The sequence below is a fragment of the Ogataea haglerorum genome (genome assembly GCF_019207285.1).
Source record: "Ogataea haglerorum isolate 81-453-3 chromosome Unknown 81-453-3_NODE_4_length_651989_cov_98.092404, whole genome shotgun sequence".
In the NCBI taxonomy this organism is placed as follows: Eukaryota; Fungi; Ascomycota; class Pichiomycetes; order Pichiales; family Pichiaceae; genus Ogataea; species Ogataea haglerorum.
Genome location: NW_025065154.1, coordinates 309,319 through 336,217, shown reverse-complemented (window position 1 = coordinate 336,217; position 26,899 = coordinate 309,319). Strand labels below are relative to the sequence as shown.

Genomic DNA, 26,899 nt, shown 5'->3' with positions numbered 1-26,899 from the left:
GGCCTGTGTTTTTGGGTGTCGAGCTTAAATTTTAATTTAATTCTCTATTTTTCCTACCACACCGTGGGTGGTACCTGGATTTTTTTGTACGGGCATATTAAACTACAAATTGAAAAACTTCTTAAACTTGCGCCCAACGCCTGCTTTTTCGCTCTTTTGAGGCTTAGCATTATCCGCGTGCTCTTCCTCCACGGGAAGGGTCACGGTGATGGAGTTGCCCGTAGCGTTTTCGGCCGTCGTCGAGGGAACCTTCTTCTTGAAGCTGAAAATCCGTTTCTTCTCGTTCACTACGTCGACATTCTCTCTTGCCGACTTGCGTTGCTTGCTCAGCTCATACATCTCGTCCTTTTGTTCCTTGCGTATCTCTTTCAGCTTCTTCTTCTCCTCCTTGTGGTGCGCTGCTCTCAATTTCTTTTCCTCCTTTATATCCAGCTCTCCACGTAGTGTGTGGGTTTTGAATCCGGCTCCTGCAGCATTGGATTGGTACACTGGGCTTGTCTGCACTGGATTCAGTGGTTTCTGGGTCAGAGACATCGTGTGGCTGTTTTGGCTCGACGACGAGTTCAACAATGTGTTCCGTTGCGTATCTTCATCCATCTCGGTCACACTTCCCGAGTCAGGCACGGGGTTTGGACGAGCTCCGTACACTTTCTGTATGGCAACTTGGTATGCCTGCTGATAAAGCTCTTCGGGAGTAGGCTTACCGGCAGGTGCAGCAGGAACAGCAGGAGATGAGCTGTAGCGGGCCTCTGCCTGCTCGGTGCCCATAATTTTAACCTGCTTCCGCATAGACGAGGTATTTGAGGTAATGCTGTTAGCACGTGGTGCCATGGCAGAAGGGGCCCTGAACGCAGACCTCTGAGGAATCAGAGGCGAGTTTCCGGCGGTGCTCGACGCATACGAAGGAATCTCCTCCGTGACTTTTTCGCTGAAGTTATTCTTCACGATGGTAGGGGTGGCCTCGTTGGCGTCAGAGTATATGGACTGTCCATCCGATTCGTCGTCGGGAGCAGGGTTCTTTAGGATTATGCGTGCTGGCGAAAGACTGGTGCGCGGCTTGACGTTGGTTTGGGTGAGTTGGCGGTACGTATGGGTCCTTGCAGATTCTGCGGACTCGTTTGTTTCAGGTTGAGACTGTCCGTGTTGTGTCGATTCGATTTTCTCCGGCTCGGTTGGTTCCTCTTGAATGTTCTCCAGTTCCTGGGTGTTGTTTGGTAGCGGTTCCTCTTCGTGGTAGAAGTCGTCGTCAAATCCTTCTGCAATGCTTCCCAGATCGCTGTAATTCTCCACTATACTCGGTTTCACAACTGTTGTTTTGACGATTTCGAAGCCGTCTTTCTGCTCAATGGTGGTTTTAGTGATGGAGCGTGTTCTGCCATTGGCGTCCTGCTCCTTGGTGGTCTTCACGATCGTGGTCGGCGTGCTCTGACGGTTCGACGGCAGTTTCTTCGTTGTGGTGGTTGTGGTAGTGGTGAAGCCAGTAGTGTATCTGGAGGAATTGGACGTCAGAGAGTTAGTGCGGGAGTTGCCTGAAGGCCTGAAACTGCTGGACGTAATGCTGCTGGAACGGTAGACGTTTGGATTATGGGTATAGGAGGCGGATTGCAGAGAATTAGACCTTTTGACATATGAAGCAGGAGCCCTAAAAGTGCGGGAGTTTAGTGACATCGTGCGTTGCCCAGCGATCCTATGGTCTACCAGGTTGGACGTAGAGGAATGTTTGCGCAGCGCCGCCGATGCTGCAGCGTTGGACAGATTGTTCATCGAATTACTCCTGGAAACATTCCCGGTAGCATAATTAGCTGCCATATATGCAGCAGATGACTGGCTCTGACTTTGGCTGGCGGGACTGGAGTAGTAGTACACCCCTAAATCTCTCGACTGACAGTTAGCTAGAGGATTAGAAACACTTACCCTTCTGGAGGGCCTTCTCGAGAGTAAACGGTCAAAAACCATAACAAAAAAAACAAACAAGAAGTGGAAAGTATTGTTTTGAGCGAGATGAAATTCGAGAATCTGCGGGCTGTGCAGAAATAAGATAAGTTGACTCAAAAGTAGAGAAGATTTATTAGCTGCTCACACATGTTTGCACAATTGAAGCCAAAATTGGAAGACCTGACCTCTGTCGCAGTCATTATACTAGAGCAGCTTGTCTCGTGCATCACATGGTTTCTGCCTGAAAGTCTGATAGGGTTTTTCACCTCGATGGTGAAGTTCATCTTCAGTCTCTACGCCTCGAGCAACCCACTGTACAATCGTTATCTCAAAGGCTACGATCTACAAACGGACACGCTACTAGGTAAAATAGAGAGACTGCGCGAAGCGCAATGTTTCGAGGAGCTCTGTGCTATCCATGGCTTCAAAGCTCAGAGCCACCTTGTCCAGACTAAAGACGGCTACCTGTTGACTGTGCACAGACTAGACCCCCATGAGAACGGGTATCGTCCAAACGGCAAAATTGTTTACTTCCAGCACGGCCTGCTGATGAATAGCGAAATTTGGGTGCTCATGGCCGATACTCGGCAGAACTTGCCGTTTCGGCTCTGTGAACTGGGCTATGACGTCTATCTCGGCAATAATAGAGGAAATAAGTACTCTGCGCGCCACGTCTCCCTATCAGTGGATGACACCGCATTCTGGGATTTTTCAATTGACCAGTTTGCCCTATTTGACATCCCGGCCTCGATAAACCACATTCTGGAAATAAACGGCGCTTCCCAATTGATCTATATTGGGTTCAGCCAGGGATGCTCGCAAATTCTCGCCTCCATATCTGTGAACCATGCTCTGAATATGAAAATCAGCAAGCTCGTGCTGATTTCTCCGGCCACGACACCGAAGAAACTGTCCAACTGGCTTATCAACTCGATTGTGAACTTCCAGCCGGCGCTGATATACCTACTTTTTGGCCGCAAGATCCTCCTGAAGTCGGTTTTATTCTGGAAGGATATCACGTATCCACCGTTTTTCTCCAAATTGATCGATTTGTCGAACAAGATTCTGTTTGACTGGAAGTCGCTCAACATCGACCCGATCCAGAAGTTTATCTGCTATTTTCACCTGTACTCGACAACGTCGGTGAAAAGTGTGGTCCACTGGTTCCAGATTATCAAGTCGAAGCGATTCCAGATGTACCAGGAGTCTGACATGTTTCCTTCCTTTGAGTATCCGATACACACAAACATCAAGCTGTCGAAAATTCTGCTTATTTACGGCATGGCCGACTCGCTGGTGGACATTCAGCAGATGACCGAGCAGCTTCCGGAGTTCGAGGAGTACAACATATCGGTTCTCAACGATCAGCAAACGAAGCCCGAGCTTGTGGAGATGGTAGACAACGAAAAGGTGGACGAGACGATGAACAGCAGCGACGGAGAGAAGCTGCAGATCGTGGGCGTGGAGAACTACGAGCACCTGGACCTTGTGTGGGGCCAGAACATCGAGTATTACGTGATCAACAACGTGTTGGAGTTTTTGAGCGACTAAAGCTTCATTATCTATTTCTGTGCATATTTCTCAACTCCTTCCTTTTTTGGCGGAGATAGTTGTAGAAAAAAGCGTAATTCTGGAGCACCACTGCGATCCTGGTGGAGTGGAAGGCCCAGTCGGGGCCGATTTGCGCGATGCTCGTGAGTTCCGGGACGAGATTGGGGAACAGGCTGCTGAAGTCCTGTTTCTGTGTCAGATTGCCAAAGGACGCACTCGAAGGTCTGCGCGGTCGCAGGGCCGGTTTTTCTGGCCTGTGGGCACGCGGACGACGTCTCGTGCTGATCGGGATAAGGAGCGACGGGGACTTTGACAGTATGCTGATGGGGATGTCATGAGAGACCCCGGATTCGATATGCTTTCTGGCTTTTTTTTTGCTAGCTGGGATGTACGAGAGCGTGACAAGCTTGGAGTTCTTGAGCTCGCGGAGGTAGTCGGGCAGCGACGAAGGGTCCTGCGAGCGCAGCAGCCGCGGAGGCTCAGGGTAAGCAGTACGATCCATCAGATATTAATTTGCATTGTGTGGGATGAAACCTTGTAGGCACGCGCATAGGATTGACAGAGAAGTTCGTTATGCTTCAAGATACGTGGAGTGTGTTTTTAGTGCAAATCTGTGGAGGCCGGCGCAAGCAAGGGTTTCCCTAGTTTGACGAGATGCATGCATTCTGGTGCGAGAACGATAGCTGGCCAAGCAATAGCAAGCATGCTGGGTCACGTAAATCGGAGACTCGGTTCAGGCAAGTGAGCGAAAACGCCATACATGACACATAAACTCTGCTGACAGGCATGGAGAACGTGAGCGAATTGCCGAAACAGGAAAGCGGTACAACTGTCAAACAATGGCAGCTAGTAAAGGCTTTCAGAAAAACCGTTACCAGGTAGGAATCTGACAATAGGAAACCCATTTCTTTTTCTTCGGGTTTGGTGAGATAATATCGACACCATTATCATGATAGCGTCTTCCTGCCCCTGAAGTGAAACCTGGTAATATATAAGGTTTTCCGCAAAAATTCTCCTCCGCCTTTATTCATGCTGTCACTTACGGAGCCAAAGGTTACGTTTCTTGCTCCTAAGAGCACCAGCGTCTCCTCGTCGGAGGAGCCCATGGTGCCGAAACTGGACTCGGTGTTGGGCAACAAGGTGCCTTCGGACTCGCTTTTTTCGAAGGCCGCGTTCTCCAAGTTTTTGCTCAACAAACACTGTCTAGAGAACCTGGAGTTCTACCAGTCGCTCCAGCTATTCATCGAAAACCATAACACGGACCGCAACGTCTGGAAGATACTCTACGAGGAGTACTTCGAAAACAACGCCTCAAGCGAGATCAACCTCCCTGGAGACCTGAAAGCAGGGCTCTCAGGAGCCACGATACCCGACATCAGTCTTCTGCAAAGATTTCTCTCCATCACCAAACACTATCTACACGACTCCTACCAGGAATTTACCAGACAGGTGATTGAGAAAATGTTTGTTACGGTAGATTCTTCGTCGGAGGAAGACGATACGTTGGAGCGGGACGAGACGAACGAGCGCGCACCCAGCAAAACACACAGAAACCAAAGCTTCTCCTCTATCTCCTCCGCTAAAAGTGGCTCGGGGTCGTCCTGGGCAAAATGGGGCAAAAAATTACGCTGGCGTAGAAGTTCCTCCGTCTCCGACTGACGGGGTGAGCTTCCGTTACTGAATGCTGCTTTAGACTTACGATTTACGACTGCATAGACTGTGTACTACTAATACTTGCTAGACCTTAATCTCCCATGTGTGGCTCAAGATGGCTTGTGGCGTTGTTCTTACCCGGCCGAAGATTGTGGCTACAAATTTTCATTAATCATACAATTAAGCATCATTACCCGTTGCCCTTAATTCACGTGGCTCTGATATATAACCATGTCTGGTTTCGTGAACCCGCAAGACTTCAGCAACCTACAACAGGGCGCTTCTTCCTCGAACACAAACATGCCCGACGATACCCCGATGGCTCTATTGGAGCAACTTGTCTACGTAGACAACTTCATGAACAGCGCTGACCAGAACGACCTCTCGGCCGAGCCGAACTTCGACGACCAGCTCAGCGTCGAGCTCGCTGCGTTTGCCGATGACTCTTTCATTTTTCCCGACGAGGAAAAGCCAAGGTTGAAGATGGAGTATTCTAACAGCAACAACAACGACCAGTTCGACCAGTTCGAGACTGGTGACCGCGCCCAGGGCTCCATCCCTTCCACCATATCGGAGTTATTGCAGAGACCCTACTCGCAGCTCCAAAACAGCCATGTGTCCGCCCCCTCCGCGCAGAAACCAGAACTGAGTTCAGAGTCCAGTCTCCCCAAAGTGACGGTGCCCCGCGGCGCACAAAACACCCTATCCGCTGCGGGCCTTTCCCAAACACAGATCGAGGCGCTGGCGACGCTCATAGCCTACCACAAGCCCGATATCATCCAACGGGAGAACTCTTCTTCGGAGTCGAGCTCAGGATCGCAGAACGCCTCGAAGAACGCCTCGGAGACGGGCGCCCAGGTGTCATCGCATGAACAGCCGGACGCCAGCTCCAGCTCGCACATCGTGCCCGTGTCGTCGACGGTGTCGCCGGACGTGTATTCGTCTGAGCCGAAAGAGTACGTGGAGACAGACAAAAGAAGACGCAACACGGCGGCGTCTGCGCGCTTCAGGATCAAAAAGAAGCTCAAGGAGCAGGAGATGGAGAGAAAACTCAAAGAGCTTACGGAACTGTCAAGAAATCTCGAAATGAAGATACAGCAGCTCGAAATGGAAAACCGGCTGCTCCGAAATCTGGTGGTGGAGAAAGGTAGTCAAAGAGACAGCGAGGAACTGGAGCGATTGCGCAAGAAGGCGCGGATCAGCGTGGATCAGGAAGGTTTCCCGAAGCCAAACTAGACTAATTGTACGGAACGGCCATGATATGTATCTTGAGAAAATGAAAGCTAATGTTACCCGGAGGTATTAATTAATTTAAACTAAATTATAGATTGACAGCAGAATGAAACCGGTTGTGTCTGTAAGTAAAGTCCAGCTGACGGCGTGCTAACAGAGAGTCGGGTAGCGCGTGGGCTTGTACACTGATCTCCGCTTTCGGGATAGTGATATTGTCCATTATTGGGGCGTTATTCTACAACGATCATGAGACCATGATGGGCTCGATCAACGACCCAGAAGACGGCAAGGCGTGAGTATTTTCTGCAATTGCGTGCTACTAACAGCAGTGTGGCCAAGACAGTGTTTGGAGCAGTCGGTCTGTATGCGCTGTTCTTCCTCTTTTGCGGATGCCAGCTCTGGGTGATGAAAAGACAGCAAAGCATACAGTTATGACGGTGATGCCGGCTGGCAAGGCAAAGCGGTCTGGCGATATATACGAGGTCTGTGATCTAAAGATTCTTATTTCTGTCAATACGAATTATTATTATATAAATCAAGTCAGCACCTGAATTTATCTTGTCTTGTCCGCAAAGTGCGAAAGTGATGCTAAATATTTTGAGAACTGCGGTCCCGCTGACGCGGCGAGCCTGCTGGCGCGGTCTCCACATTGGCACGACTCCGCTTCGCCGACCGGCAGAGCCTCCAGGGCCCTCGGGCCTGGTTTTGACCGACCCATACCAGATCTACAGAGCCTATCTCGCCTCAGACCTTTTGCAGCCGGACGAGCACCAGCATCGGGCCGCCCTTGAGTTCCAGAAACTCTACTTCCGGCTCAAGGACTACGTTCCTAATGATAAGCAGCTCCAGATGAACAATCTCGTGAGACAGCTGGAGATGCGGTACGACCAGCAGCACGCGGGGCTCCTGTACCGTACCATCGGCTATAGACAGGCGTGGGGCGACCGCAAGGCCGAGAAGGAGCGCAAAGAGCTTGTGCGCGTGCTGAGCAACGAGGAAGAGCTGTACAACATCCCGGCTCCGCAGGGCCTTCTGGTGAACGGAGAAGTTGGGTGCGGCAAGTCGATGCTGCTTAATATTTTTGCCGACTCGCTGCCAGTGGAGCGGAAGCTGCGCATCCACTACAACAACTTCATTCTGTGGGTGTACGCAGAGATCCACTCGATCTACGAGCGCCGCAAACGAGAGAGCCACAGCAAACACAGCTTCCTGTGGCTGGAGAACGAGTTCATCCTTCTCGAGGTGGCCTCGAAGATGATCCGCAACCACTACGTGCTGATGCTGGACGAGTTCATGCTGCCCGACCTGGCGTCGGCCAAGATCGTCAAGATCCTGTTTACCTATTTTTTCAAGCTCGGCGGAGTTCTGGTGGCCACCTCCAACAGACTGCCCGAGGAGCTGTACTCGACGGATTTCAACAAGACGCAGTTCCAGAGCTTCGAGCGCGTGCTCAAGATGCGCTGCCAGGTGTTTGACATGAACAGTGACTGCGACTACCGGATGCAGCTGATTGACCGCGGTGCCCGCCCCCATCTCGTGGTAAAGGAGCACCCGGAGCACGAAAAAAAATGGCAAGAACTGGTGCGCTCGGTGGTGACCGAAAAACCCAGGGAAACGCACTTCCTCAGCTACGGCCGCCAGATCCGTGTTCCTGCGCAGGCAGACGGCGTTGCTCTGTTCAAGTTCGACGACTTGTGCGGCGACTCGTACTATGGGCCCAGCGAATATATTTCGCTGGCTTCGAGGTTCCACACACTGGTGGTCGACGAAATACCCGTATTGACGACGAAAAAAAGGAGCGAGGCCAGACGGTTCATCACGCTGCTCGACTCGCTATACGAGGCACGCTGCAACGTTGTGTTTCGCATGGACGCCGAGCCGTCGCGTCTGTTCTTCCCTGATATGCGGCAGCCAGACGACGGGCGGTCCAACAACCAGCAGATCCTCGAGGAAGAGATGTTTGCGAGGACACAACTGTATCTGGAGAACCCGTACCGGCCAAACGTCCAGAGCTACGAGGAGGGCAAGAACGAGTTCACGCAGAGCCAAGTGGAGACCAATTTCAAGGATATTGGAAAATTCACCGGTGAGGACGAGATGTTTGCATACAAGCGTGCGGTGAGCCGGATCTACGAGATGACGTGCGGCCGCCGCTGGCGCATGGGGCAGTGGCTCGGACCAAAGATGGTCCGGCCGTGGGAAAAAGCGAAGTCGGAGGATGCTGCTGGGAGCGCAAAAAAGACAGAACCGGACCCGCCTAGACAGGCCCCTGTGTTCAACCAGCACCATTTCTGGTCGATGGGCAGCTGGAGAAACAAGAGCAGGTGGATCAAGGACGAACTGGCAAGGCGGTGGATGGCGGAATGGAAGGAGTGATATAATAGAAACGACAAAATATTTTTCTGGCTATTAAATCTTATCTTTATATGGAATACATCAAAATTACAAAGGTGGACGACGTTCTGCTGTTCCGACGGGGGGTCTCCCACAAAGGAACACTGCACCTGACCACGCACCACCTGATCTTTACGCTCCCGCCGTCTACGTCGGGCATCAGGGAACTGTGGTGCTGTTATCCGATGATCGAGAAGGTCGAGCTCAACAGAGGGTCGTCTCGGCTGTACTTGCTGGACGGGGAAACTCATCCGTCTCTGTGCAGAGGCGCGTCTCTGCGGGTGCGATGTCGCGATTTCACGTACTTGGCGTTCGATTTTGCCGATCTGTCCCAGTGTCAGGACGTTTTTGAGAGCATCATGAAGTTGACGTGTATCGACGAGATAGACAAGGTTTACGCATTTCTCTACACGCCCATCAAGATCGAAGTTGCGTTCGACGGCTGGAACGACTACCATGTGCGCGGCGAGTTGCAAAGACAGGGTCTGGACATGGACGCGGGCCCGTGGCGACTATCGACGCTCAACAGCGACTATCGGCTTTGTCGTAGCTACCCGTCGCACACGGCGGTGCCTCGAAGCATCAGCGACACCATTCTCGCGCACTCCGTGAAATTCCGGTCTAAGAATAGATTCCCAGCATTGACATACTACTACAGAAAGAACGGGGCGTGCATTGTGCGCAGCGCGCAGCCATTGACCGGAATCAAGCAAAACCGCTCGCTGCAGGACGAAAAGCTGTTGACGGAGATATTCGCGACAAACGGGCGCCAGGCGACGACGAATCTGATTGTCGACGCACGGCCCATGACCAATGCAATGGCCCAGGCCGCTCTGGGCGCCGGCACAGAGGTGATGGAAAACTATCCCAATTGCAAAAAAGTGTTTCTCAACATCGAGAATATTCACGTCATGAGAGAGAGCCTGAATAAAATAAAGGAGGTGCTGAAAAACAGCGATGTGTCCACGCAGCTGTACAACCCTGAGCTGCTGATCAAATCGGGGTGGCTCGATCACATTTCAAATTTGCTCAAGGCTACAGACTTGCTAGTCAAAACCATCCATCTCAACGGCATGCATCTTATGCTGCACTGTTCTGACGGCTGGGACAGAACGGCGCAGGTAGCGTCGCTGGTGCAGCTCTGTCTCGACCCGTACTTCCGCACGTTGGACGGGTTTGTGGTTCTGGTGGAGAAAGACTGGTGTTCTTTTGGCCACCGCTTTAACGAGCGGTGCGGCCATCTGCAACGAGAAACCAAATTCTACAACTATGCGCAGGACACGAATTTCCAGAAAATCAAGCAGCTGAACCAGCATTTCAAGCATCATCAGAACACCAAGCTGGAAAGCCCGGTCTTCCAGCAGTTCCTCGACTGTGTGTACCAGCTAATGCGCCAGCACCCAGAGCAGTTCGAGTTCAACGAGCGGTTCCTGCGCCGTCTCGTGTACCATCTGTATTCTTGTCAGTACGGAACGTTCCTGTACGACTGCGAACGAGAGAAAAAGGAGTTCCAGCTCGAATCCAGGACCCAGTCGGTGTGGAACTACTTCAAGAGCAGAAAGCGCGAATTCAGTAATCCTGGCTACCGCGAAGAGCAGGAAATAATATACCCGAACTATAACAACGTGCGGTTCTGGTACCAGCTGTTCGGCAAGAGCGACGAGGAGATGAACCGGTTTCTCGACGTAGGGAGGCCTCAAAAGGAGAAGGAGGTTCCGGTTGCTCAGGAAACTGAAGCTCTGGAAAGGATGGAAGTTGGCGAGTCGTAGCCGCCGCTAGAGCTTGGCGACCTCGGCTTTCCACACCATGCCGCACCACTTGCTGATCTCGATGGCCATCTCGCGACATTCTCTCACCGTTTCGAGATCCAGACCAAGGTTCAGCGCGCCTTTCAAGTGGCCCTTGAGTTGCGGATTCACGTCCTGCGGAATAAGACACGATATCACGATCATAGAGGTTTCCTGCGGAGTCAGCACGTCCGAAAACGACAGTAGCGGCGAATAGACATGCTGGATGGTGTACGTCCATAGATCTGGATACGACGAGCTCATCTGGTTGATGACCCGGCCGCTTATCTTGCTGTAGATGGTTTTCCAGAACCTCAGGCCCCGGTCCTGTTCTGCTTCGTAGTCTGCAAACGATTCAATTGCCCGCCGTTTCACGTCTCCGGTGGCGCGCAGCGGCTTCGGCGTAGTCTCCCGCAAAATCATCAGGGAGTTGATCGCCTTGGGCAGTCCGCTCAGCGCGGCCGTCTTGAGAATGCTTTCTCTGAATTTATCAGACAGCTTGAGGCCGGCCTCGACTTCGTACGGACAGCTGTTGATGTCCGCCGAGACAGACTCGATCGTCTGGGCCACGCGGTGGTACAGCTCCTCGGACGGCTTACCCAGCCCGTGCTTCACGTGGAGAGCATAGTGGTACAACTTTGGGATCTCCTGGGGCTGGTTGCAAACGGTCAGCGTGACCGTCGCTATCAGATACCACATATTGCCCAGCCGTGGGGCACTGGATAACTGTACTAATCGCTGCGGAGTGAGAATCATATTTTTCTAAAAAAATGTTTTGCTACATGGCTGCATGTGGCACTGGGTGAGCACCTGCCACTCAAAATTTACCCTTCAGCTCAGGCACAATCGACAGCACCTTGCCCTGGTCAACGAAAGCCGCAACGTTCTGGACGACAAACTCCTCCATGGCCTTCATCGTCTCGACGGTGTGCGTCCCCATGTGAGGCAGCGACACCACGTTCGGCTGCCGGATCAGCTCCATGTTGACGTTGGGCTCGTTCTCGAAAACGTCCGACCCGAAAGCGCCCACTTTCCCGCTCTTGAGAGCAGGCAGAAGGGCGCTCTCGTCGACAATGGGGCCTCTGGCAGTGTTGACAATCACCACGCCGTCTTTCATCTTGGCGATGGTGTCCTTGTTGATCGAGTGTCTCGTCGCGTCGTTGAGCGGGATGTTGATGGAGATCACGTCCGCTTGGCTCAGCAGCTCGTCCATGCTCACGTACTCGGCGCCTTGCTCCAACTCCGGAGCAAGACGGTTCCGGTTGTGGTACAGAATCTTTCTGAACCCAAACGGTTTGGCCCTGTCTCTCACTGCACGGCCAATGCCGCCCATTCCGTAGATTCCCAGCACCTTGCCTTCGGGGTCGTGGCCAACTGGAGTGCCGGCACATTTTTCGCTCGGCCACTTACCCTGCAGCATTCTCAGCGTCGAGTCCTGGAAGTTCCTCAGTGCTCCCAAAAGGAGGTAAATATGTGTGTCTGCAGTAGCCGCATCGACGAGCGAAGGCACGTTCGACACCTGGATTCCAAGCCTGCCGCACTCAACAGCGTCCACCTGGTCGTAACCGGCGCCGTTGTGGGAGATGGCTTGGAGAGACGTCTTCTCCTTCAACAGGGCCAGCAGCTCTTTGTCAAGCAGCCCGGTCTGCTTGACACTCTCAAACGTTCTGGCGATGACGTTGACATCCTTGAACTTGCCCTCGTCGAGCTCCTTCAGGAACTCCGCCCTGGACGAAGCCCCGCTCTCCACCACCTCCACGTTGGGTCTCTGCTCGAGCTTCTGCCACGCCTCCTGGGCGTATCTGATTGGTCCAAATCTGAGAACTTTCACCGTGGACATGCTTCTATAAAACGTGCTGTTCGATTGCTTGGCCCAAGATAAACGGTACATGTTTGGACTACTTATCAGTGAAAAATATATACCGACGCCCTCGACCATCCCGCGCATCCCACTTCCAAATGGAGAAAGAGCTTATCGAGAATCGACCTCGTTCGGAGTGACGCGGAGCGACGGGGCCAAAAGGGTAATTACTTCCAGCATCGCCGTGCATCCCGTGGGAAGCAAGCGCTGCTGGGGCTGCGCTCGCCGCAATACGCGTTCCGGTGTGGCTTCTTGTTGAGACGATCGACGCAGTTTTTTTTTCTCTTGGAACGAATGGACACTACTAAACTCAACCACTCGAAACTCGGCACTAAAGAGTACTGGGACAATTTCTACAAACTCGAGAAGGAGAACTTTGCAGAAAATCCAGAAGACACGGGCGAGTGCTGGTTTGCGGACGCAGGCGCCGAGGAGAGAATCGTAGACTTTGTGTTCTCGAACCTCGATCCTAACGTCTCCATCTGCGATCTTGGCACAGGAAACGGTCATCTGCTTTTCGAGATCCTACAGGAAGGCTGGAAGGGACAACTCGTGGGAGTTGACTACAGTGAGGCCAGCGTCCAGTTCGCCAAGACTATCGCAGAAACTCATGATCTGGATGTAAAGTTCTATCAAAGCGATATACTCAATCTGGAGGACCAGTTTCTCAAGACCAATGCGGGAAATTTCGATCTGGTATTGGACAAAGGCACATTGGATGCGATCGCCCTCAGCGACAACCTCTATGACGGCAAAACAGGACAGGAAGTGTATCCAGACACGGTGAAAATGTTGCTGAAAAAAAATGCGGTTTTGCTAGTCACGTCGTGCAATTTCACCCAGGATGAGCTCATCAAGGTGATAACGGCGTCCGACAACTTTGAGGTTTGGAAGACTATCGACTATCCGGTGTTCGAGTTCGGCGGAGTGAAAGGCTCGGCCATATGTACTGTTGCTTTCAAGCGCAAGTAAGATTAGTTCACTTCTTTTACCAAGCTCTCGATCACGTTGTAGAGTTTCGAAGAGTTCTCCACCATTCCAATCTTGAACGCGTATTGTACGGGTTTCGAGTCCTCGACGAGCTGAACTCGAATGAACTTATCGCTATTCAAAGAGCTGGCCATTCCTTTGAAGACCTCCACTCCTTTCACAATTGGCACGTTCAAAATCAGCTTCAATATACCGTCCTGACGCATGACAAGCCGAGCGTGGTAATGCTTGGTTGGGTTGATAAATCTGTTCACTTTCAAAATGCCAACTCCTTTTTCCCTCCATCCTTCGGAAACATTGGTCAAATCCATGTGGTACAATTTCGCCTTGACCTGAAACAGAGTCTCCTCTTCCTCTTCCCCTGACTTCACTTCCTGTTTTTCAAGGTGAACCTTTTTGTATACCTCCTTCGACACCCCCTCCTTGTCCTCGGCCTCTGCAGAGCTTTGCTGAGGCTCATCGAATATTGATTTTTTGCCAACTGCATGTTGGAACGCATTTCCAAAAGTTGACCCGCTACCAAATACGCTCTTTGGTGCTTCTTGCTTTTCCTCTGTCTTGTCCTGATCTTTGCCGTCTTGCTTTCCGAAAACATTCTTTTTCGAGAGCATAGAAAACCCACTGGCTTGCCCAAACGTTGTCCGAGCACCAAATACAAACTTGGTCTCTGGTTTCTCTTTCTTTTCGTCTATCACATCGGAATTTTTGTCTGTCTCGCTGGAAGTGCTGTCCTCCTTTTTCTCGGTATCGTTTGCGGCAGCACCGTCCAGTCTTGTGTCACTTTCCTGCGTCTTCTCCTCCTGCGTTTCCTCGTTTTTCTTCACGCTCTTTGCTTTCTTCACGTCCTCTTTCTCTTCTTCATCGAAAGGTCTCTTCTTTTCGGGCAATTGAAGGGCTTCGGGCTTCGAATCAGGCTCCTGCTTTTCCTGAGCTGCCTCTTTCTTGTCGGTCTCGCCCATATCTTGCTAAGTAAATTAAAACAAATATTTTCGCGTCGATCGACTTTTAGTTGCCGTCCCCGTAGTAAACCCTTCTGTAAAAGCGTGCTATCCACTCTATCAGCAATTTTGGGTCTATCCAGAGGTAGAACACGCCTACCAATGTAACTGAGGAAATGATACAGCAGACACCAAAGAAAGTTACGCGGGCTATCAGATTTATTGTTTCTGGGTTAGTTGTCGGGCCTGCTGAAAGGCGGGAACAATACTTCCCGTGATCCTAAGACCATTTGAAATAGTATACCAGAGCTCCATGGGCTTGAAAACAAAAACTGTGTGGCAATCCTACGTTAGCTCCCTAAATTCTGAATCAAACTTTTGATCCTTCTTTAGTTTGAGCTTTTTGAGAAAAAAATAAACAAACAAATATAAACATATGGACCTTCACTTGAGCACAAGACAGTTTTCGGGCGATTTCGTCCCAGTTTTCAGAAGGAGTGAGACCAATCCAAACCAGATTGAGTTCTCCAAATTCGATGCTTCGTTTGACTTCAAATCCATCTCACAGGAACCCGAACGCCTGTTTGAAACCGTGGGAAAACCTATTCTGGACGACCGGCTATTCAAAGGACAAGATTGCTTGCTTTTTACCTTGGGTCCCTCCAATTCTGGTAAGACACATACTATATTTGATCCAGCTACGGGCCTTGCCGTGAATTCTCTTCGGTATGTGTTTGACAGATTGTCTCAATATGGAGATATCAGCACCGATCACAAAAAGCTGGCAGGTCTCATGAGCAATTTGTGGAACGGTAATACTTCTCCGCAGGAGCTTGTGGACTCTGAGTACGCAGTCACGCTATCGATGTTTGAGATCTACAACGACAACATCAAAGATCTGCTTATGAACTCCACCACCAGAAAATCAAAATCCTTCCTGGATATCATCACAGACCCAGTCGATCAGAAACTAAAGCCTTACAATCTGTCTCAATTCATGGTCAGCGACTTTGAAAGCTCAATCAGAACTTTAAATCGTGGTCTTTCGAACAGGAAAACCTCCACCACCCATGTCAACAGAGACTCCTCGAGGTCTCATTGTTTTGTGTTTATCAACATTGTTCGCATTTCGGACAGAAGTGTCAATAGTTCCAGACTAACTCTCGCAGACCTCGCTGGCTTGGAAAGATCCAAGCTATCCATGACAAGCGGCCTGAATCTGAGGGAGGGAGGCTTCACTAATGCTTCATTAACGCAGCTTGGAAGGTGTCTGGAGCTGGTTGCCACTAAGCAGTTCAACAAGTCTTTGTTGCGCACCAATAAGCTGACTCGTCTGATTTTCCATGACTACGTCAAAAGCAAAAGCTTGATCTCCATCATTGTCAATCTGGATCCTGCCGGAGATGAGGGTCTGATTCTTCAGACTTTGAGATACGTCAATCCAATCCAATACCAGAAAATTCCCAGACATACTTTCTCTGCATCCTCTCAGATTAAAAGTGTTGTCGATAGTAAGAATCAACATGAGCTGCTATGCCAATTAGATACGCTGAAGCTATACCAGCAGAAGCTAGAAACCAAGGTGGCTAAGCTCGAAGAGGAAGTGGTACAAACGGAAATTCGTACTCGCCAGGAACTCTATGAGGAAAATGAGGCCAAACTGAACCAAATAGCTGCGGAGCACAAAAATGAAATTTTCCAACTTAATCAAGAACACGAGCTCGAAACAGACTCTAAGCTCAAAGAACTGTCCCAGTGTTATCAGGAAAAACTTGATCGCGAGATGAACTTCAAAAACGAGGAACTTCAAAAGTCCAAGGCCTTGGTTGAGGAGCTCAAGTACAAGTGTGAGCAGCTGAAGCAACTCAACGAACTTCTGGAAGCCCAAGTCAATGAATTGAAGGAGCAACATGAGCAGAAACTCAAGGAAACTCAACAAGAGCTTCATGGGTCTCTAGAATACAGTGACAAGTTGCGCAAGATGGTCGAAGAAGCAGAGGAGCAAGGTCGCAAGATGGATTGCGAACTCGCGATTAAGGAGTCTGAGATAAAAGAGTTGAGGGATAATAATGCCAAACTGCAACAAGAACTATCCAGCAACTCTGTGGAAGTCGGCCACAGAGTCAAGAAGTTGGAGGAGGAGTATCAAGCGAGACTGGAAGCGGAGATTCAAGTGCGCGAAAAGGAGATTCAATCTCTGAACACTCTGATGCAAGAAAGTTCCAAGAATCTGGCATCTGAGCACGAGAAAACCAAGACTTTGAAAACCCAGCACGATCAAGTTGTTGAATCTCTCAAGAAGCAGCACAAAAACGAGCTTGAACGTCTGAAGAATGAACACGAGAAACAGATGGCGCCTCTTCGTGAACGCATTGACTCCCTGGTCAAGGAGCTGGAGACGAATAACGTCATGATGGCTGACTTCCAAAACACCCATGACAAGCAGATATCGGAGATGAATCACAGTACCGAGGAAATGGCAAAGGAATTGGAGTCCAAGGAAAGCGAGATCAAGGATCTGAAGACCAAGCTTGCGGAGGTGGAGACAAAAAGCAAGAACGATATCAGACACTTGAGATCGCAACTGGAGTCCATGAAGACCAAAATAAATGTTCTGGACTCCGTAGACCGTGGCAAGACACCGTCCCGGTCTCCAGCTATATCTCCAGCCAAGTCTCCGTACCTATTCCCTACCGATCTTTACACGACGAACATGAACATGCCGATCTCCATTTTCGAGGACCACTCTCCACAAAGAGAGTCGTCGGTGCGCAAATCTCCTGGGCGCAAGAAGAAGAGCAAGAAGACAGATAAGGGCGAGCAGATGCAAAGTCAGAGCCAAAGCCAGAACGAGATTCTGAAGCCAACGAACAAGCTTGTCGAGACAGAGCCTCTGCGCAAGCACTCTTTATCTCCAACTAAGTCAAACCGCAAAAAGCTCCGCCGCGTGGACCTCGAGGACGACCTGGCTATCAGCGAGTAGGAACATTAGAGCATTAATTAATTATACTGAAATAAAACTCTACACCATTTTTTTAGTAAATGGCTCCTATCAAGCGACGGACTTTCACCGGCTGTGACACCTGTCGAAATCGCAAGGTCAAGTGTGACGGCCGACGGCCGCAGTGTTTGCGCTGCGAAAAGGCCAATGTCGAGTGTCTTGGATACGGGATTCGTCTTCGCTTCTATGAGTATCTCATCGCTGGTCCGAGAGGTCTCGAGGTGAGTGGAGGCGGCCCTGTTGTCCAGCATCAGCGCAGACAGGTTCCCTTTATGACATTTCGCAACGGGTATCTATTTCCAGAAGACATGGACTCCGATTTGGACAAGATTGACGGCAGCGAGGAGCGATTTATTGGGCCCTTTGGAGTGTTCCGCTTGAATAAAGACGACAAGGTGGAGCGGACAGCCTTTGCTGCTGCGCCGTCATCGTTTGTTGCTCCGTCTTTCGAGACGATTATTCCTCGGGAACTGTGGCTACATCCGCGGTTGCAAGTGGATGCGCTCTTGACGTATCGGACGATGGTCGGAGACGCTATGGTCAACACCAACGACTGGGAGATGGTGATGCGGGAGATTTTTGCCGAGTACCATGGCAGCACGCCGCGCAATAGGCTTGTGGACCGGATCATGCTGGGTGACGCCGAGAACGAGGCCATAACGGAGAGTTATATGAAAAAATTAGTGCTGGAGCTGGGTCCTCGCAGCACGGACGACGTGTTCCTCGATTTTCTCGAGCACCCCAGGACACGCGGGTGGATCCAGCAGTTTTCACGCCAATGTACCAGCCTCGTTTTTGTGGCCTACAAAGACGGCATTTTGGACAAGCTGGTGGTGCCGACCCTGCTTCGCGACGTCGGCGAGCTGGTGGTGCAAAAAGCCCGGAAATCAGAGCACGGCAGTTTATTCTACTTGCTGAAACAGACCTTTGTGCTGGAGTCGCTCGCCATTTCGACGCTGGGCAGGTACCAGGCGCTTTTCCACATCTCTGGAGAACACGAGAGCTCGATGTCTCTGCTGCGGGCGTTCATTTATTTGCGCGAGGCCAGCTTGGCCAACCTGAGCTGTGTCCTGAGTCCGCTAGTGAGTATGAAGGGCGAGCGGCCGGAGGTGACGAACGACAAGCTGTTGGACGTGATGCTGCAGGATGGCATGATTGACCAGCTGCTGATGGTGATTTTGATGGCCATCAAACAGGACGAGGCCATGAGCATATTCCATAATTACAAGTTTCTGCACGGCGTCGCAGGCGGCATCTGCAAGCTTCTCGAGACACGCGAGCTGGAGAGCAGCACGAAGGACCTTATACTGTGGCTGCGGTACCTCAACATGTTCTTCAAGTCGACGTCGATCATCGACATCGAGAACTACCACTTAGAGGAGGAAAAATTGGACCTCAAGCAGGTGGTTCTGCCACTGGAGGACCCGACAAAAATTGAAATCAAGCAGCTGGTGGTGCAGGAGAGCTGGGAGAACGTTCAGCTGAGCAACGTGCCGCGCAAGCTGGCCCAACGCCCGCCGGTCGAAGACAAGCCTCCGCGAAAGTACGTGGTGCGTTTTACCTACGGCCAGCAGCTGGAGTCGGAGGACGACGAGGAGGAAGACAACGTGGACGAGGGCGGGCCCATTCAGTTCAAGTTTCCTATCACGAGCCTGCCGTTCTCTCCGATCGAGCTCAATTTCGGAATCCCCCGCAGTCTGCTCGAGCTGATGGAGCGCACCGTCGAGCTGTCCGACCGCAGAAATTACATTCTGCGGAAAAAAGTGTATCCACGCAATTTCCCCAAGCAGTGCTGCGACCTGGAAGAGGATCTGCGCAACTGGAAGCTTCCGTGGGTGCTGTACGAGCAGCGCGACAGCGGGTTGTATTTTCACAGCCCCCTGCACGAGAGCGTGTACCATCTGTCGGTGTGCTTTTACTACACGACGCTCATGTTTTTCTACCGCATCATCAAGGAGTCGCACCCCAGCCAGCTGCAGGGCCACGTTGCGTCCACGCTGTACCATCTGGAGGCCCTGTGGAACTTGAAGCTGCGCGCGCATCGCACGGCCAGTTTGCGTGTCAAGCTGCCGTTTTGGTGCTTTTTCCTTTCTGGCTCCGACGCTCTCGACGAGGAGCTGCAGACCCGCTACGACATTCTTGGCCGCACGGCGTTCGACGCAGGCGACCGCTGGATCGGCAAGCAGGCGCTCTTTGAGATTTGGCGCGGCCATAACAGCACCGACGACGAGCTGCGTGTCGCTTCGTGGCTCGACCTGGTGAAGTATTGGCAAATCGGTGGATACTTGTAATATATCATCTAAATCTATTGACGATCAGCTTTTCTGCCCCAACAGCGTCCAGCTCGCCTTTGCTGACCCACAGTTGGTGGAACGTTCCGAGCGACGACAAAATACTGCCCCCGACCCACGAGGCGTATCTTCTCTCTATGGTGTTTCCAGAAGCGTGGATCCTGATTTTAAGGCTAGGATTGGCCAGCGACAGCTCAGAGTGCAGCTTGGCGTTTAGGCCCGGCACGAGCGACGTGCTGCCGACAAGAACGATGTTGTTGGCCAGTTGGGGCTTCAGATCGATGTCCAGCCGGTCTAGAACGGTCTGAACGAGCCTGAGCAGTCCAAAGCCCTTCTGGGCCCCGGCGGCATCCTCCTCCGGCTTGTCCTTGTCGTCGTCCTCTGGTTTCTTGGCTCTTCTCATAGGCACGTACTCCTTGCTGCTGGCCTCGTTTGCGTTGCCCAGATGCTTGACAATATTCCCGTCCTCAGGCGTCTCCCAGCCCTTGACCGGCTTAGAGAGCGTTTCGAGCGGACTAAACAGCGAGTTGCTCAGCACGGTGCGGTCCTTTTTGGAAAAAGGAACCGCAATGCCATCGGGCAGCTCAAACCACCGCACCTCGTCGTCGGCCTCCCTGTCCTCCTTGGCCTCCTCGTTGTCCTCGTCCATGCAGTTGAGTAGCGTCTCTTTCATCTCCTGGAGTATCCTCAGCTTGGAGTAGTCGCGAAACGACCCAGACACCTCGAAATCGTACTTGCGCTCCTCAAAGTGCGCCGCGGTCGTCTCGGACTCCCAGTGAACTATCTTTTTCGACTTGATCATGTAATGAGGCCGCAACGCGATCTTCTTGTCTTGCAGGAACTGCTCAAACTGCTGGTTGAGAAAAGCGCCCGCATACCGCGTGCCCATGACCTGGTTTTTCAGACACAGCCCGTCCACGATGGGCGTCACGGTGACCAGATCATGGCCAACGTCCACCACGAGACAGTTGGGCCGGCCATGCGCAAAAGACACTGTTGTTGGCTGCTTCACGAGGTAGAAGGCAGGAAACCTGTGTTTCTCCAGAAACAGCTTCAGCGCGTTGACTTTACTCTCGTACGAGCTCATGGTGGACTCGGTCAGCAGCACGGGCTGCTGAGTAGGATCAATGTCTAGCTTCTTGAACATGTACTCCAATTGTGCCTCGAAGCCTTCCCAGTCGACCACGGCGTTGTTCCTGACTATGTGTTTGATTTCCAAGCCTTTCTGCGGCAAAAGCAGCAGAGTCTCGTCGAAAATGCGTCTCTTGTTGCCGTCTGCGTCGACCAGGCCGTAATACGACGGAAGCACCATGCTGGGCGAGTCGTAGCCTGCATAGCCAATCTTCGTCTGGTACGATCCCGGGTCGATCACAATGGCGTTGATCTCGTCTGCTCCGTAAACCTGTGGCGCGGCGGTCATCGAAGTAAATAAAATACACAAATGGAAAAATAATCAGAAAAAATATTGATGCTCTAGTGTTCCTTCATTTATTTCTATATTTCTCTACAAACTGACGTTCACCTCTGTGTCGACCAGATCGATCAAAAATTGCAGCTCTAGCTTGCGTCTGCTCTCGACCAGCCAGTCGTCGGCAAGTCTTCTTGCCCAGCCCTTCATGTTGGACACCTCCTCGACAGCGTTGTCCAGCTCGTTCTTGACAAGATAGTTGTTCACTCTGGCGATCACAGACTCGATGTCGCTGCCAATGAGGTCGTCCTCGGTTTTGACAGGCTTGCCAGACTTGGAAAACAGCAATTTCGAGAAAACAAGCGACGAGATGTGGCCGACAAGACCGGCATTCGGTGGAAGCAGAGACACGGATCTCAGCTCCGGCAGAAGCAGCTCCCATCTGGAGATCAACTGGGACTGGGTCAGCACACCGCCGCTTCTCAGAAGCTTGTCGTTCGATGGCAGAGCAGCCACGGCCTCCGTGATCAGCTGGTTGTCCAGCGGAGCAACAAGCTGCTTCAGCTTGGTCAGCTCGGCAACAAGCTCTTCGCCGCGTTTCGGCGAGGTCTCGTTCGTGCAAAGCAGTTTTTGCAGAGAGCTGACGCTTTTTTTGATCTCTTTGTACGAGAAGTACATTTCAGCACTCTTTCCGAGCTCAAGCTCGTACTTTTCAATATCGGCCACTCTGGCGGCCAGAGCCTCCAGACCTTTGAGTTTTGCACTTCTCTCCGAGTCGATTTTCTCGCTGATCACCTTGTTGAACTCGTCAATGGCTGCCAGCTTGGACTGCTCTATCAAATTAGCTGCCTCGAGCTCGATCTTCTGTCTGGCGGCCTCCACCTCGACCCTCAGTTGCCGTAAATGGCGTTCCTCGATCTGCTTCTTCGCCTCTTCCAACTTCTGCACAAACTCCTCCGTCAGCTCAACCTCCTTCTCGCTCAGCTGAGCTTTCAGCTTATCGTCGAGACTGGCCTGTTCCTGGCTCTTGGATAAGCTGATGGCGCGGTATTTCTCGGCCAGGAGCAGCAGACTCTTCTGCAACGACTCCACAACCTCGTAGTTCTCAAAGCTGGCCACTTTCAGGTTCAATGCGGCAATCAGCTCGTTCAACGCATTGACGGTGCTGTCGATCACCTCGTCGCCTGACTCGAGGTGCAGGAGCGGCAGGCTGCGGCCCACAGCGACCTCGGTAGCGCCAGCGGCCGGACCCTCCTTCAGCTCGACCTTGTCGCTCTGCACCCCCTGTTTTGGAATCGTGATGGTCTTCTCCAGACCCAGCTTCTCCTTCACGTCGGCAAACGAATCATTGACCCTGGAGAAGGGGCTCAGAAGCTCGTCCCTGTGATATAGGTAGTAGTCAATGGTTGACACCACAGAGTCACCGAACGGCACGTAGTCCTCAAACAGATCCTGCACGGTGTCGTTCTTCGTGGCAATGAAGCCGCCTCCAAGGTAGAACGTTGCCGTCAACAGGGACAGCCGGAACAGGAACCTTCTGAACGGCTGCGACCTCTTGGCGCTCTTGACCGGTATGGTGGACTGGAATCTGACGCCATACACCGCCTGGCGCGCGGCAGGATGGAATTTGGTTGCCCTAAACATGAATATTATGAGGGTCGATGAAGTGTTTGTTTGTCCAATTGGAAAATTTTGTTTTGGGGTGATTACATCAGCGTAGCACTTACATTTGTGGGTCGAACAGGGAGACTTATTTACAGACTAGTAGTTTAGTTTGGCAATGCACTTGTCCAGAATGCGATTCTCGTTGTTTCTGATGCATCGGATGTGGGCCGCGGTGGTCGCGTCTTGAACGGGGATTGGCACGTCGGGCAGCTTTCTTTGCGCGCACCAGTGCTGTATGAGTCGTCTGGCAGAAGGGGTAAGTCTTGCGAGCCTTGTTCGCGATAGCGTCTTGCCCGGAGCAGTGAAGAGCTTGGCCACGCAGCGCAGCTGCGGCGACGGCGTGCCGTTGGCGTCAACGTAGCACTCCAGAAGCCACGGCTGCTTGCTCTGGCGCGACCACCACCGGAGCCGTCTGGAAATGGCACGGTTGACCCGTTTTCTATGTGCAGACACCTGTTTTCCCAGGCAGACGGTGTCGTACTGGTTATCTTCGACACAGAAGGCGTATCTTGCGAGCAGCTCGGCGTTTGATAAGGGCCCATAGGTGTTGAATATTTCTGTATTTGGCACAATGCTCGTGTGACTGACAATATCGCATAGCTCGGAGTTCTCTTCCTCCTCTGCGTCCTGTTCGTCTGCCGGAGCGTCGGGATCTTCCGGATCTTCAAAGTCGTCGGATTCGTCCTCAGAGCCGTCACTGCCGTGGCCACAGTCCAGCTTGCCACAGTCAGGGCACACCTCGGCAAGGGCCTCAAAATGCACAGACCCTTGGCCGTCCGGGTGGTGGTTGAACAGATCGGCGCCAGGAACCAGGCCTGAAACGTGGAAATGGTCGATTTCAAACGCACGAGACGCCACGGCCAGAACCACGGCCGCGAACCGCGAAAGGTCAGCCAACTCAGCAGGCGCAGGAATCATGGGCGCGTGCTGCTCCGCAAAGCGTCTGGCCAGCTCATAGTGCGCAACGAGCTCTGTGTTGTCCAGGACGCCCATGAGATCGGCCTCCGTGCCAGCCAATAACGACTTGGCGTGCGTTCCCCACATACATGGTGGCAGCATCGCGTCAGCAAGGTTTATGGAGTTAATGTACTCAGCCCACGGACTAGCTGCACCGACGTTTTTCTCGTACAGGAATGCGATCACCAAGGCATGCATCCCGGTGATCTGGGCGTCGCAGAGGAGGTTGGCTATACACGAGTTATGCGCAGATAAGATAGAGGATTTGGGAACGCTGAGGAGCACTGTGCCGGGCGCGATCGGCCGCGCGGCGAACACGCCGACGCCGTTCTGAGTGTGCCGGACCTCTAGATCTGTGTGCCAAAAACTCTGGTTGTGTGGCTGTCGCAGCCAAAAAATAACCTTGCCAGGGTCGACCGTTGATGTCATAGAAATTGCAGAAAAAACTTCAAATTAGTTTAAACAGGCGATTTAGCCCTGCATGCCAGCCAGTTTGAAGTTGCCGGGCATTGAGGTTTATTCATCCTGGATCAGGGAGTTGGCCAAGAACGACAACCAGCCTTCCGCTTGGTCTGCATAAGACGCATGATTTTTGAAAGGGGTACCCTCGCATGGGTGAATTGGGCAATTTTTCATTAATCGGGAACATGGTTTACCTAAGCGAACAATAAAAAATTTCTATTGAATCAAACTGTTGCCGAATTCGTCAGGTCCAGACCATTCCTTTTTATTTACAAGTACAGCCACCCCTGACACACCTTGTTTTTCTATAATTATCTTGTCCCCTTCCTCTCGTTTTCTCAACCACGCTCTTAAGATTTGGTCGCCCAAGCATCCAGAAGCTCCAGAGCTCCGTCTAGAGCTGTCTTACAACATATCGCCGCTGCTGCCCCTCATTGACTGGAAATTGTGCTTGCTATGCGCAGTCTGGTACACGGTCAGCGTTGTTTCCTCAAACAGCACAAAATCCATCCTGCGCAGCTTCGACTACCCGGTGACGCTCACAGAGCTCCAGTTCGTCATCAACGCCGCCTGCTGTTTCCTCACCGTGGCATTTGTCAAGAAATATGACGCCGTGTTTGCATCTCACCGTCAGCACCTTAACACCAGCTCCTTGTACGCAGGCAGGGGGTCCGCGTCGCTGCTGGGCAAGTTTCCGAAGGGCACGTTCCCACTGGAGCTCAACCGCTACGGCTACACGCTCACCGACTTCGTGGCCCCCAGTCTTTTTGTTCTGAAAACAACGCTCCCAATGGGAATGTTCCAGTTTGTGGGCCACATCGCGTCGCACAAGGCGACCTCAGTCATCCCCGTCTCTTTGGTCCACACGATCAAGGCGCTCTCGCCTCTGACCACGGTGTTGATCTACCGTTTCCTGTTCAAGCAGAAGTTTGGAAGCAGGACGTATCTGACCCTGCTTCCTTTGGTTGTGGGCGTCATGTTGTCCTGTGTGAAAAACAACCGAATCACGGCCGACTCGGAGTTTTTCTACACGGGCTGCGCGTTTGCGTTCGTCTCCATGCTCATCTTTGTGTCGCAAAACATCTTTGCCAAGAAAGTCCTCACTTTCGAGACCAAGGACCTCAAGAGCGATTATTTCACCCACAGCCTCAACTACCAGATCGTCAAGAGCGAGTCGGCCACCTCCACGCCCATGCTTCCTATCGCGATGGCTCCGAAACACCTCAGTCCGCCGGTCACGCCTCTGTCGGGCAACTCGTCGCAGTCTCTCAACAAGCTGGTCGCCAACTCTGAGAAGAAGCTCGACAAGATGTCGGTGCTGTTCCACTGTTCGTTTGTGGGGTTCGTGCTGACGCTGCCGCTGTATCTGCTCTCGGAGTTCTCGTCAGACTCTGGCTTGTCGCTTGCGAAGATCGACCGCTACGTGGCCGGCCTGATCCTCGTCAACGGACTCTCGCATTTCGTGCAGAGCGTCGTCGCCTTCCAGATTCTGGGAATGGTGAGTCCGATCAACTACAGCATCGCCAACATCCTCAAACGGATCATCATCATCAGCTGCTCGATCCTGGTGGAGGGAACGAAACTCAGCGCCGTCCAATGGACAGGACTCGCACTGACGTTCATTGGGCTCTACTGCTACGACAAATGGGGCGTGCAGCGCAAGCAGTGAGCGAGCTCGTGATATCCAGCATCAGACCTTCAAAATGGCCCAGATTACAAGTAAGCCCTCTAATAGTATTTATTTAGTGTCCAGCAGGCGTTTCGCCCGTAAGCTCGGCAACAAACTCCTTGGCGTAGTCTCCCAGAGTCACCATGCACACCGTTTGCCAAACTCCCAGCATGACTCTCGGAGTCACGCCTCTGTACAGGCCCCGGATGCCGTTGTTCGAATAAATGTACTTGGCTGCGCCAAGAACGCTCATGTTCTTGGGCCGGTTAGGGTCCTTGGTCTGCGACTGCATCTCGACTCTAATCACTTCAATGGGCTGGTTCCAGGCAGAAAGACCTCCGCCAACCACGGACGACAGGATTCTCTCGCCGGCTCCGAGTTTCTCGTCCTTGCTCTTGCCCGTCACCGACCTGATGCTGTCCTCTGCGAGCCGCGACAGACCGAATCTCGAACCCCAATTGGTCATCTGTCTGATGGCCACGGCGTTGACACCCTTGTTGATGCCTCTGATGCCCTCTTTGGCAAAGATCTCCCTGAAGACCTCGAAGGTGCTCTTAACAGGAGCTCCAGCCGCGGCCGCCTTGTGACGCGTGATCTCCACGGTCTTCATGCACGTGCAGAATCCCATCGTCAGGTATGCTTGGAACAATCCACCAGTGATTCCTCCGCCGATTCCAGACACAAATGGAGACGCTCCGAGCACTTTGAGACGATATTCGGCCTCTGAGGAGACAAACAGCAACACCGCACCTTTTGTGCTGGCCTCGATCCAGGCCCATGGGATCAGGCCCTGGTAGAAACCGTACAGTCCTCCGCGCGACCAGACGTGTTTGGTGGCCTGGAAAATCGTGAGCGACCGGTTGGCGGCCATTGTGGTTTTGACCACCTCCAGAGGCTGGCCCAGCGTGGTGACCTCAAACATGTTGAGCCCTGCCCCGAGCAGGATGTTCGAAAAAGAAATGGGTTTCTTCTGGATCTCGCTCATGGCTTGTTGATAAATATGGAGAACCAAAAATCTAAAATCGACGGAAAAGCACAGCAAACCCTTGCACCACCCGACGACCCATTGTTCCTCAGCCAGACCCAACAAAATCCAAATCTGGT

At 52.1% G+C, this 26,899-nt stretch overlaps 18 protein-coding genes across 18 annotated transcripts; 9 read left to right on the top strand and 9 right to left on the bottom strand.

The window, feature by feature from the left end:
* Window positions 1-102: 102 nt before the first annotated feature.
* Window positions 103-1,809, bottom strand: KL911_001755 (uncharacterized protein; the record flags this gene model as incomplete). Its single annotated transcript, XM_043196748.1, has 1 exon — window positions 103-1,809. The coding sequence occupies one exon, from the start codon at window positions 1,807-1,809 to the stop codon at window positions 103-105; it is 1,707 nt and encodes a 568-aa protein (XP_043055516.1).
* A 273-nt stretch (window positions 1,810-2,082) lies between these two features.
* On the top strand, window positions 2,083-3,486 carry KL911_001754 (uncharacterized protein; the record flags this gene model as incomplete). Its single annotated transcript, XM_043196747.1, has 1 exon — window positions 2,083-3,486. One exon carries the CDS (start codon window positions 2,083-2,085, stop codon window positions 3,484-3,486), a length of 1,404 nt encoding a protein of 467 aa, XP_043055515.1.
* An 11-nt stretch (window positions 3,487-3,497) lies between these two features.
* KL911_001753 (uncharacterized protein) lies at window positions 3,498-3,988 on the bottom strand (the record flags this gene model as incomplete). The annotated part of the gene is made up of 2 exons (XM_043196746.1): window positions 3,498-3,735; window positions 3,795-3,988. 2 exons carry the CDS (start codon window positions 3,986-3,988, stop codon window positions 3,498-3,500), a joined length of 432 nt encoding a protein of 143 aa, XP_043055514.1.
* Window positions 3,989-4,515: 527 nt separating this feature from the next.
* Window positions 4,516-5,145, top strand: KL911_001752 (uncharacterized protein; the record flags this gene model as incomplete). Its single annotated transcript, XM_043196745.1, has 1 exon — window positions 4,516-5,145. The coding sequence occupies one exon, from the start codon at window positions 4,516-4,518 to the stop codon at window positions 5,143-5,145; it is 630 nt and encodes a 209-aa protein (XP_043055513.1).
* Window positions 5,146-5,370: 225 nt separating this feature from the next.
* KL911_001751 (uncharacterized protein) lies at window positions 5,371-6,375 on the top strand (the record flags this gene model as incomplete). The annotated part of the gene is made up of 1 exon (XM_043196744.1): window positions 5,371-6,375. The coding sequence occupies one exon, from the start codon at window positions 5,371-5,373 to the stop codon at window positions 6,373-6,375; it is 1,005 nt and encodes a 334-aa protein (XP_043055512.1).
* A 386-nt stretch (window positions 6,376-6,761) lies between these two features.
* KL911_001750 (uncharacterized protein) lies at window positions 6,762-8,748 on the top strand (the record flags this gene model as incomplete). Its single annotated transcript, XM_043196743.1, has 2 exons — window positions 6,762-6,858; window positions 7,001-8,748. The coding sequence occupies 2 exons, from the start codon at window positions 6,762-6,764 to the stop codon at window positions 8,746-8,748; spliced, it is 1,845 nt and encodes a 614-aa protein (XP_043055511.1).
* Window positions 8,749-8,951: 203 nt separating this feature from the next.
* Window positions 8,952-10,535, top strand: KL911_001749 (uncharacterized protein; the record flags this gene model as incomplete). Its single annotated transcript, XM_043196741.1, has 1 exon — window positions 8,952-10,535. The coding sequence occupies one exon, from the start codon at window positions 8,952-8,954 to the stop codon at window positions 10,533-10,535; it is 1,584 nt and encodes a 527-aa protein (XP_043055510.1).
* A 6-nt stretch (window positions 10,536-10,541) lies between these two features.
* Window positions 10,542-11,309, bottom strand: KL911_001748 (uncharacterized protein; the record flags this gene model as incomplete). Its single annotated transcript, XM_043196740.1, has 1 exon — window positions 10,542-11,309. The coding sequence occupies one exon, from the start codon at window positions 11,307-11,309 to the stop codon at window positions 10,542-10,544; it is 768 nt and encodes a 255-aa protein (XP_043055509.1).
* A 61-nt stretch (window positions 11,310-11,370) lies between these two features.
* On the bottom strand, window positions 11,371-12,393 carry KL911_001747 (uncharacterized protein; the record flags this gene model as incomplete). Its single annotated transcript, XM_043196739.1, has 1 exon — window positions 11,371-12,393. The coding sequence occupies one exon, from the start codon at window positions 12,391-12,393 to the stop codon at window positions 11,371-11,373; it is 1,023 nt and encodes a 340-aa protein (XP_043055508.1).
* Window positions 12,394-12,708: 315 nt separating this feature from the next.
* KL911_001746 (uncharacterized protein) lies at window positions 12,709-13,386 on the top strand (the record flags this gene model as incomplete). The annotated part of the gene is made up of 1 exon (XM_043196738.1): window positions 12,709-13,386. One exon carries the CDS (start codon window positions 12,709-12,711, stop codon window positions 13,384-13,386), a length of 678 nt encoding a protein of 225 aa, XP_043055507.1.
* Window positions 13,387-13,388: 2 nt separating this feature from the next.
* KL911_001745 (uncharacterized protein) lies at window positions 13,389-14,363 on the bottom strand (the record flags this gene model as incomplete). Its single annotated transcript, XM_043196737.1, has 1 exon — window positions 13,389-14,363. One exon carries the CDS (start codon window positions 14,361-14,363, stop codon window positions 13,389-13,391), a length of 975 nt encoding a protein of 324 aa, XP_043055506.1.
* Window positions 14,364-14,778: 415 nt separating this feature from the next.
* KL911_001744 (uncharacterized protein) lies at window positions 14,779-17,325 on the top strand (the record flags this gene model as incomplete). The annotated part of the gene is made up of 1 exon (XM_043196736.1): window positions 14,779-17,325. The coding sequence occupies one exon, from the start codon at window positions 14,779-14,781 to the stop codon at window positions 17,323-17,325; it is 2,547 nt and encodes an 848-aa protein (XP_043055505.1).
* Window positions 17,326-17,384: 59 nt separating this feature from the next.
* KL911_001743 (uncharacterized protein) lies at window positions 17,385-19,634 on the top strand (the record flags this gene model as incomplete). Its single annotated transcript, XM_043196735.1, has 1 exon — window positions 17,385-19,634. One exon carries the CDS (start codon window positions 17,385-17,387, stop codon window positions 19,632-19,634), a length of 2,250 nt encoding a protein of 749 aa, XP_043055504.1.
* A 4-nt stretch (window positions 19,635-19,638) lies between these two features.
* KL911_001742 (uncharacterized protein) lies at window positions 19,639-21,054 on the bottom strand (the record flags this gene model as incomplete). The annotated part of the gene is made up of 1 exon (XM_043196734.1): window positions 19,639-21,054. The coding sequence occupies one exon, from the start codon at window positions 21,052-21,054 to the stop codon at window positions 19,639-19,641; it is 1,416 nt and encodes a 471-aa protein (XP_043055503.1).
* An 84-nt stretch (window positions 21,055-21,138) lies between these two features.
* On the bottom strand, window positions 21,139-22,686 carry KL911_001741 (uncharacterized protein; the record flags this gene model as incomplete). The annotated part of the gene is made up of 1 exon (XM_043196733.1): window positions 21,139-22,686. One exon carries the CDS (start codon window positions 22,684-22,686, stop codon window positions 21,139-21,141), a length of 1,548 nt encoding a protein of 515 aa, XP_043055502.1.
* A 117-nt stretch (window positions 22,687-22,803) lies between these two features.
* On the bottom strand, window positions 22,804-24,251 carry KL911_001740 (uncharacterized protein; the record flags this gene model as incomplete). Its single annotated transcript, XM_043196732.1, has 2 exons — window positions 22,804-23,948; window positions 24,218-24,251. The coding sequence occupies 2 exons, from the start codon at window positions 24,249-24,251 to the stop codon at window positions 22,804-22,806; spliced, it is 1,179 nt and encodes a 392-aa protein (XP_043055501.1).
* Window positions 24,252-24,582: 331 nt separating this feature from the next.
* KL911_001739 (uncharacterized protein) lies at window positions 24,583-25,795 on the top strand (the record flags this gene model as incomplete). The annotated part of the gene is made up of 2 exons (XM_043196730.1): window positions 24,583-24,594; window positions 24,680-25,795. The coding sequence occupies 2 exons, from the start codon at window positions 24,583-24,585 to the stop codon at window positions 25,793-25,795; spliced, it is 1,128 nt and encodes a 375-aa protein (XP_043055500.1).
* A 73-nt stretch (window positions 25,796-25,868) lies between these two features.
* KL911_001738 (uncharacterized protein) lies at window positions 25,869-26,780 on the bottom strand (the record flags this gene model as incomplete). The annotated part of the gene is made up of 1 exon (XM_043196729.1): window positions 25,869-26,780. One exon carries the CDS (start codon window positions 26,778-26,780, stop codon window positions 25,869-25,871), a length of 912 nt encoding a protein of 303 aa, XP_043055499.1.
* Window positions 26,781-26,899: the final 119 nt, after the last annotated feature.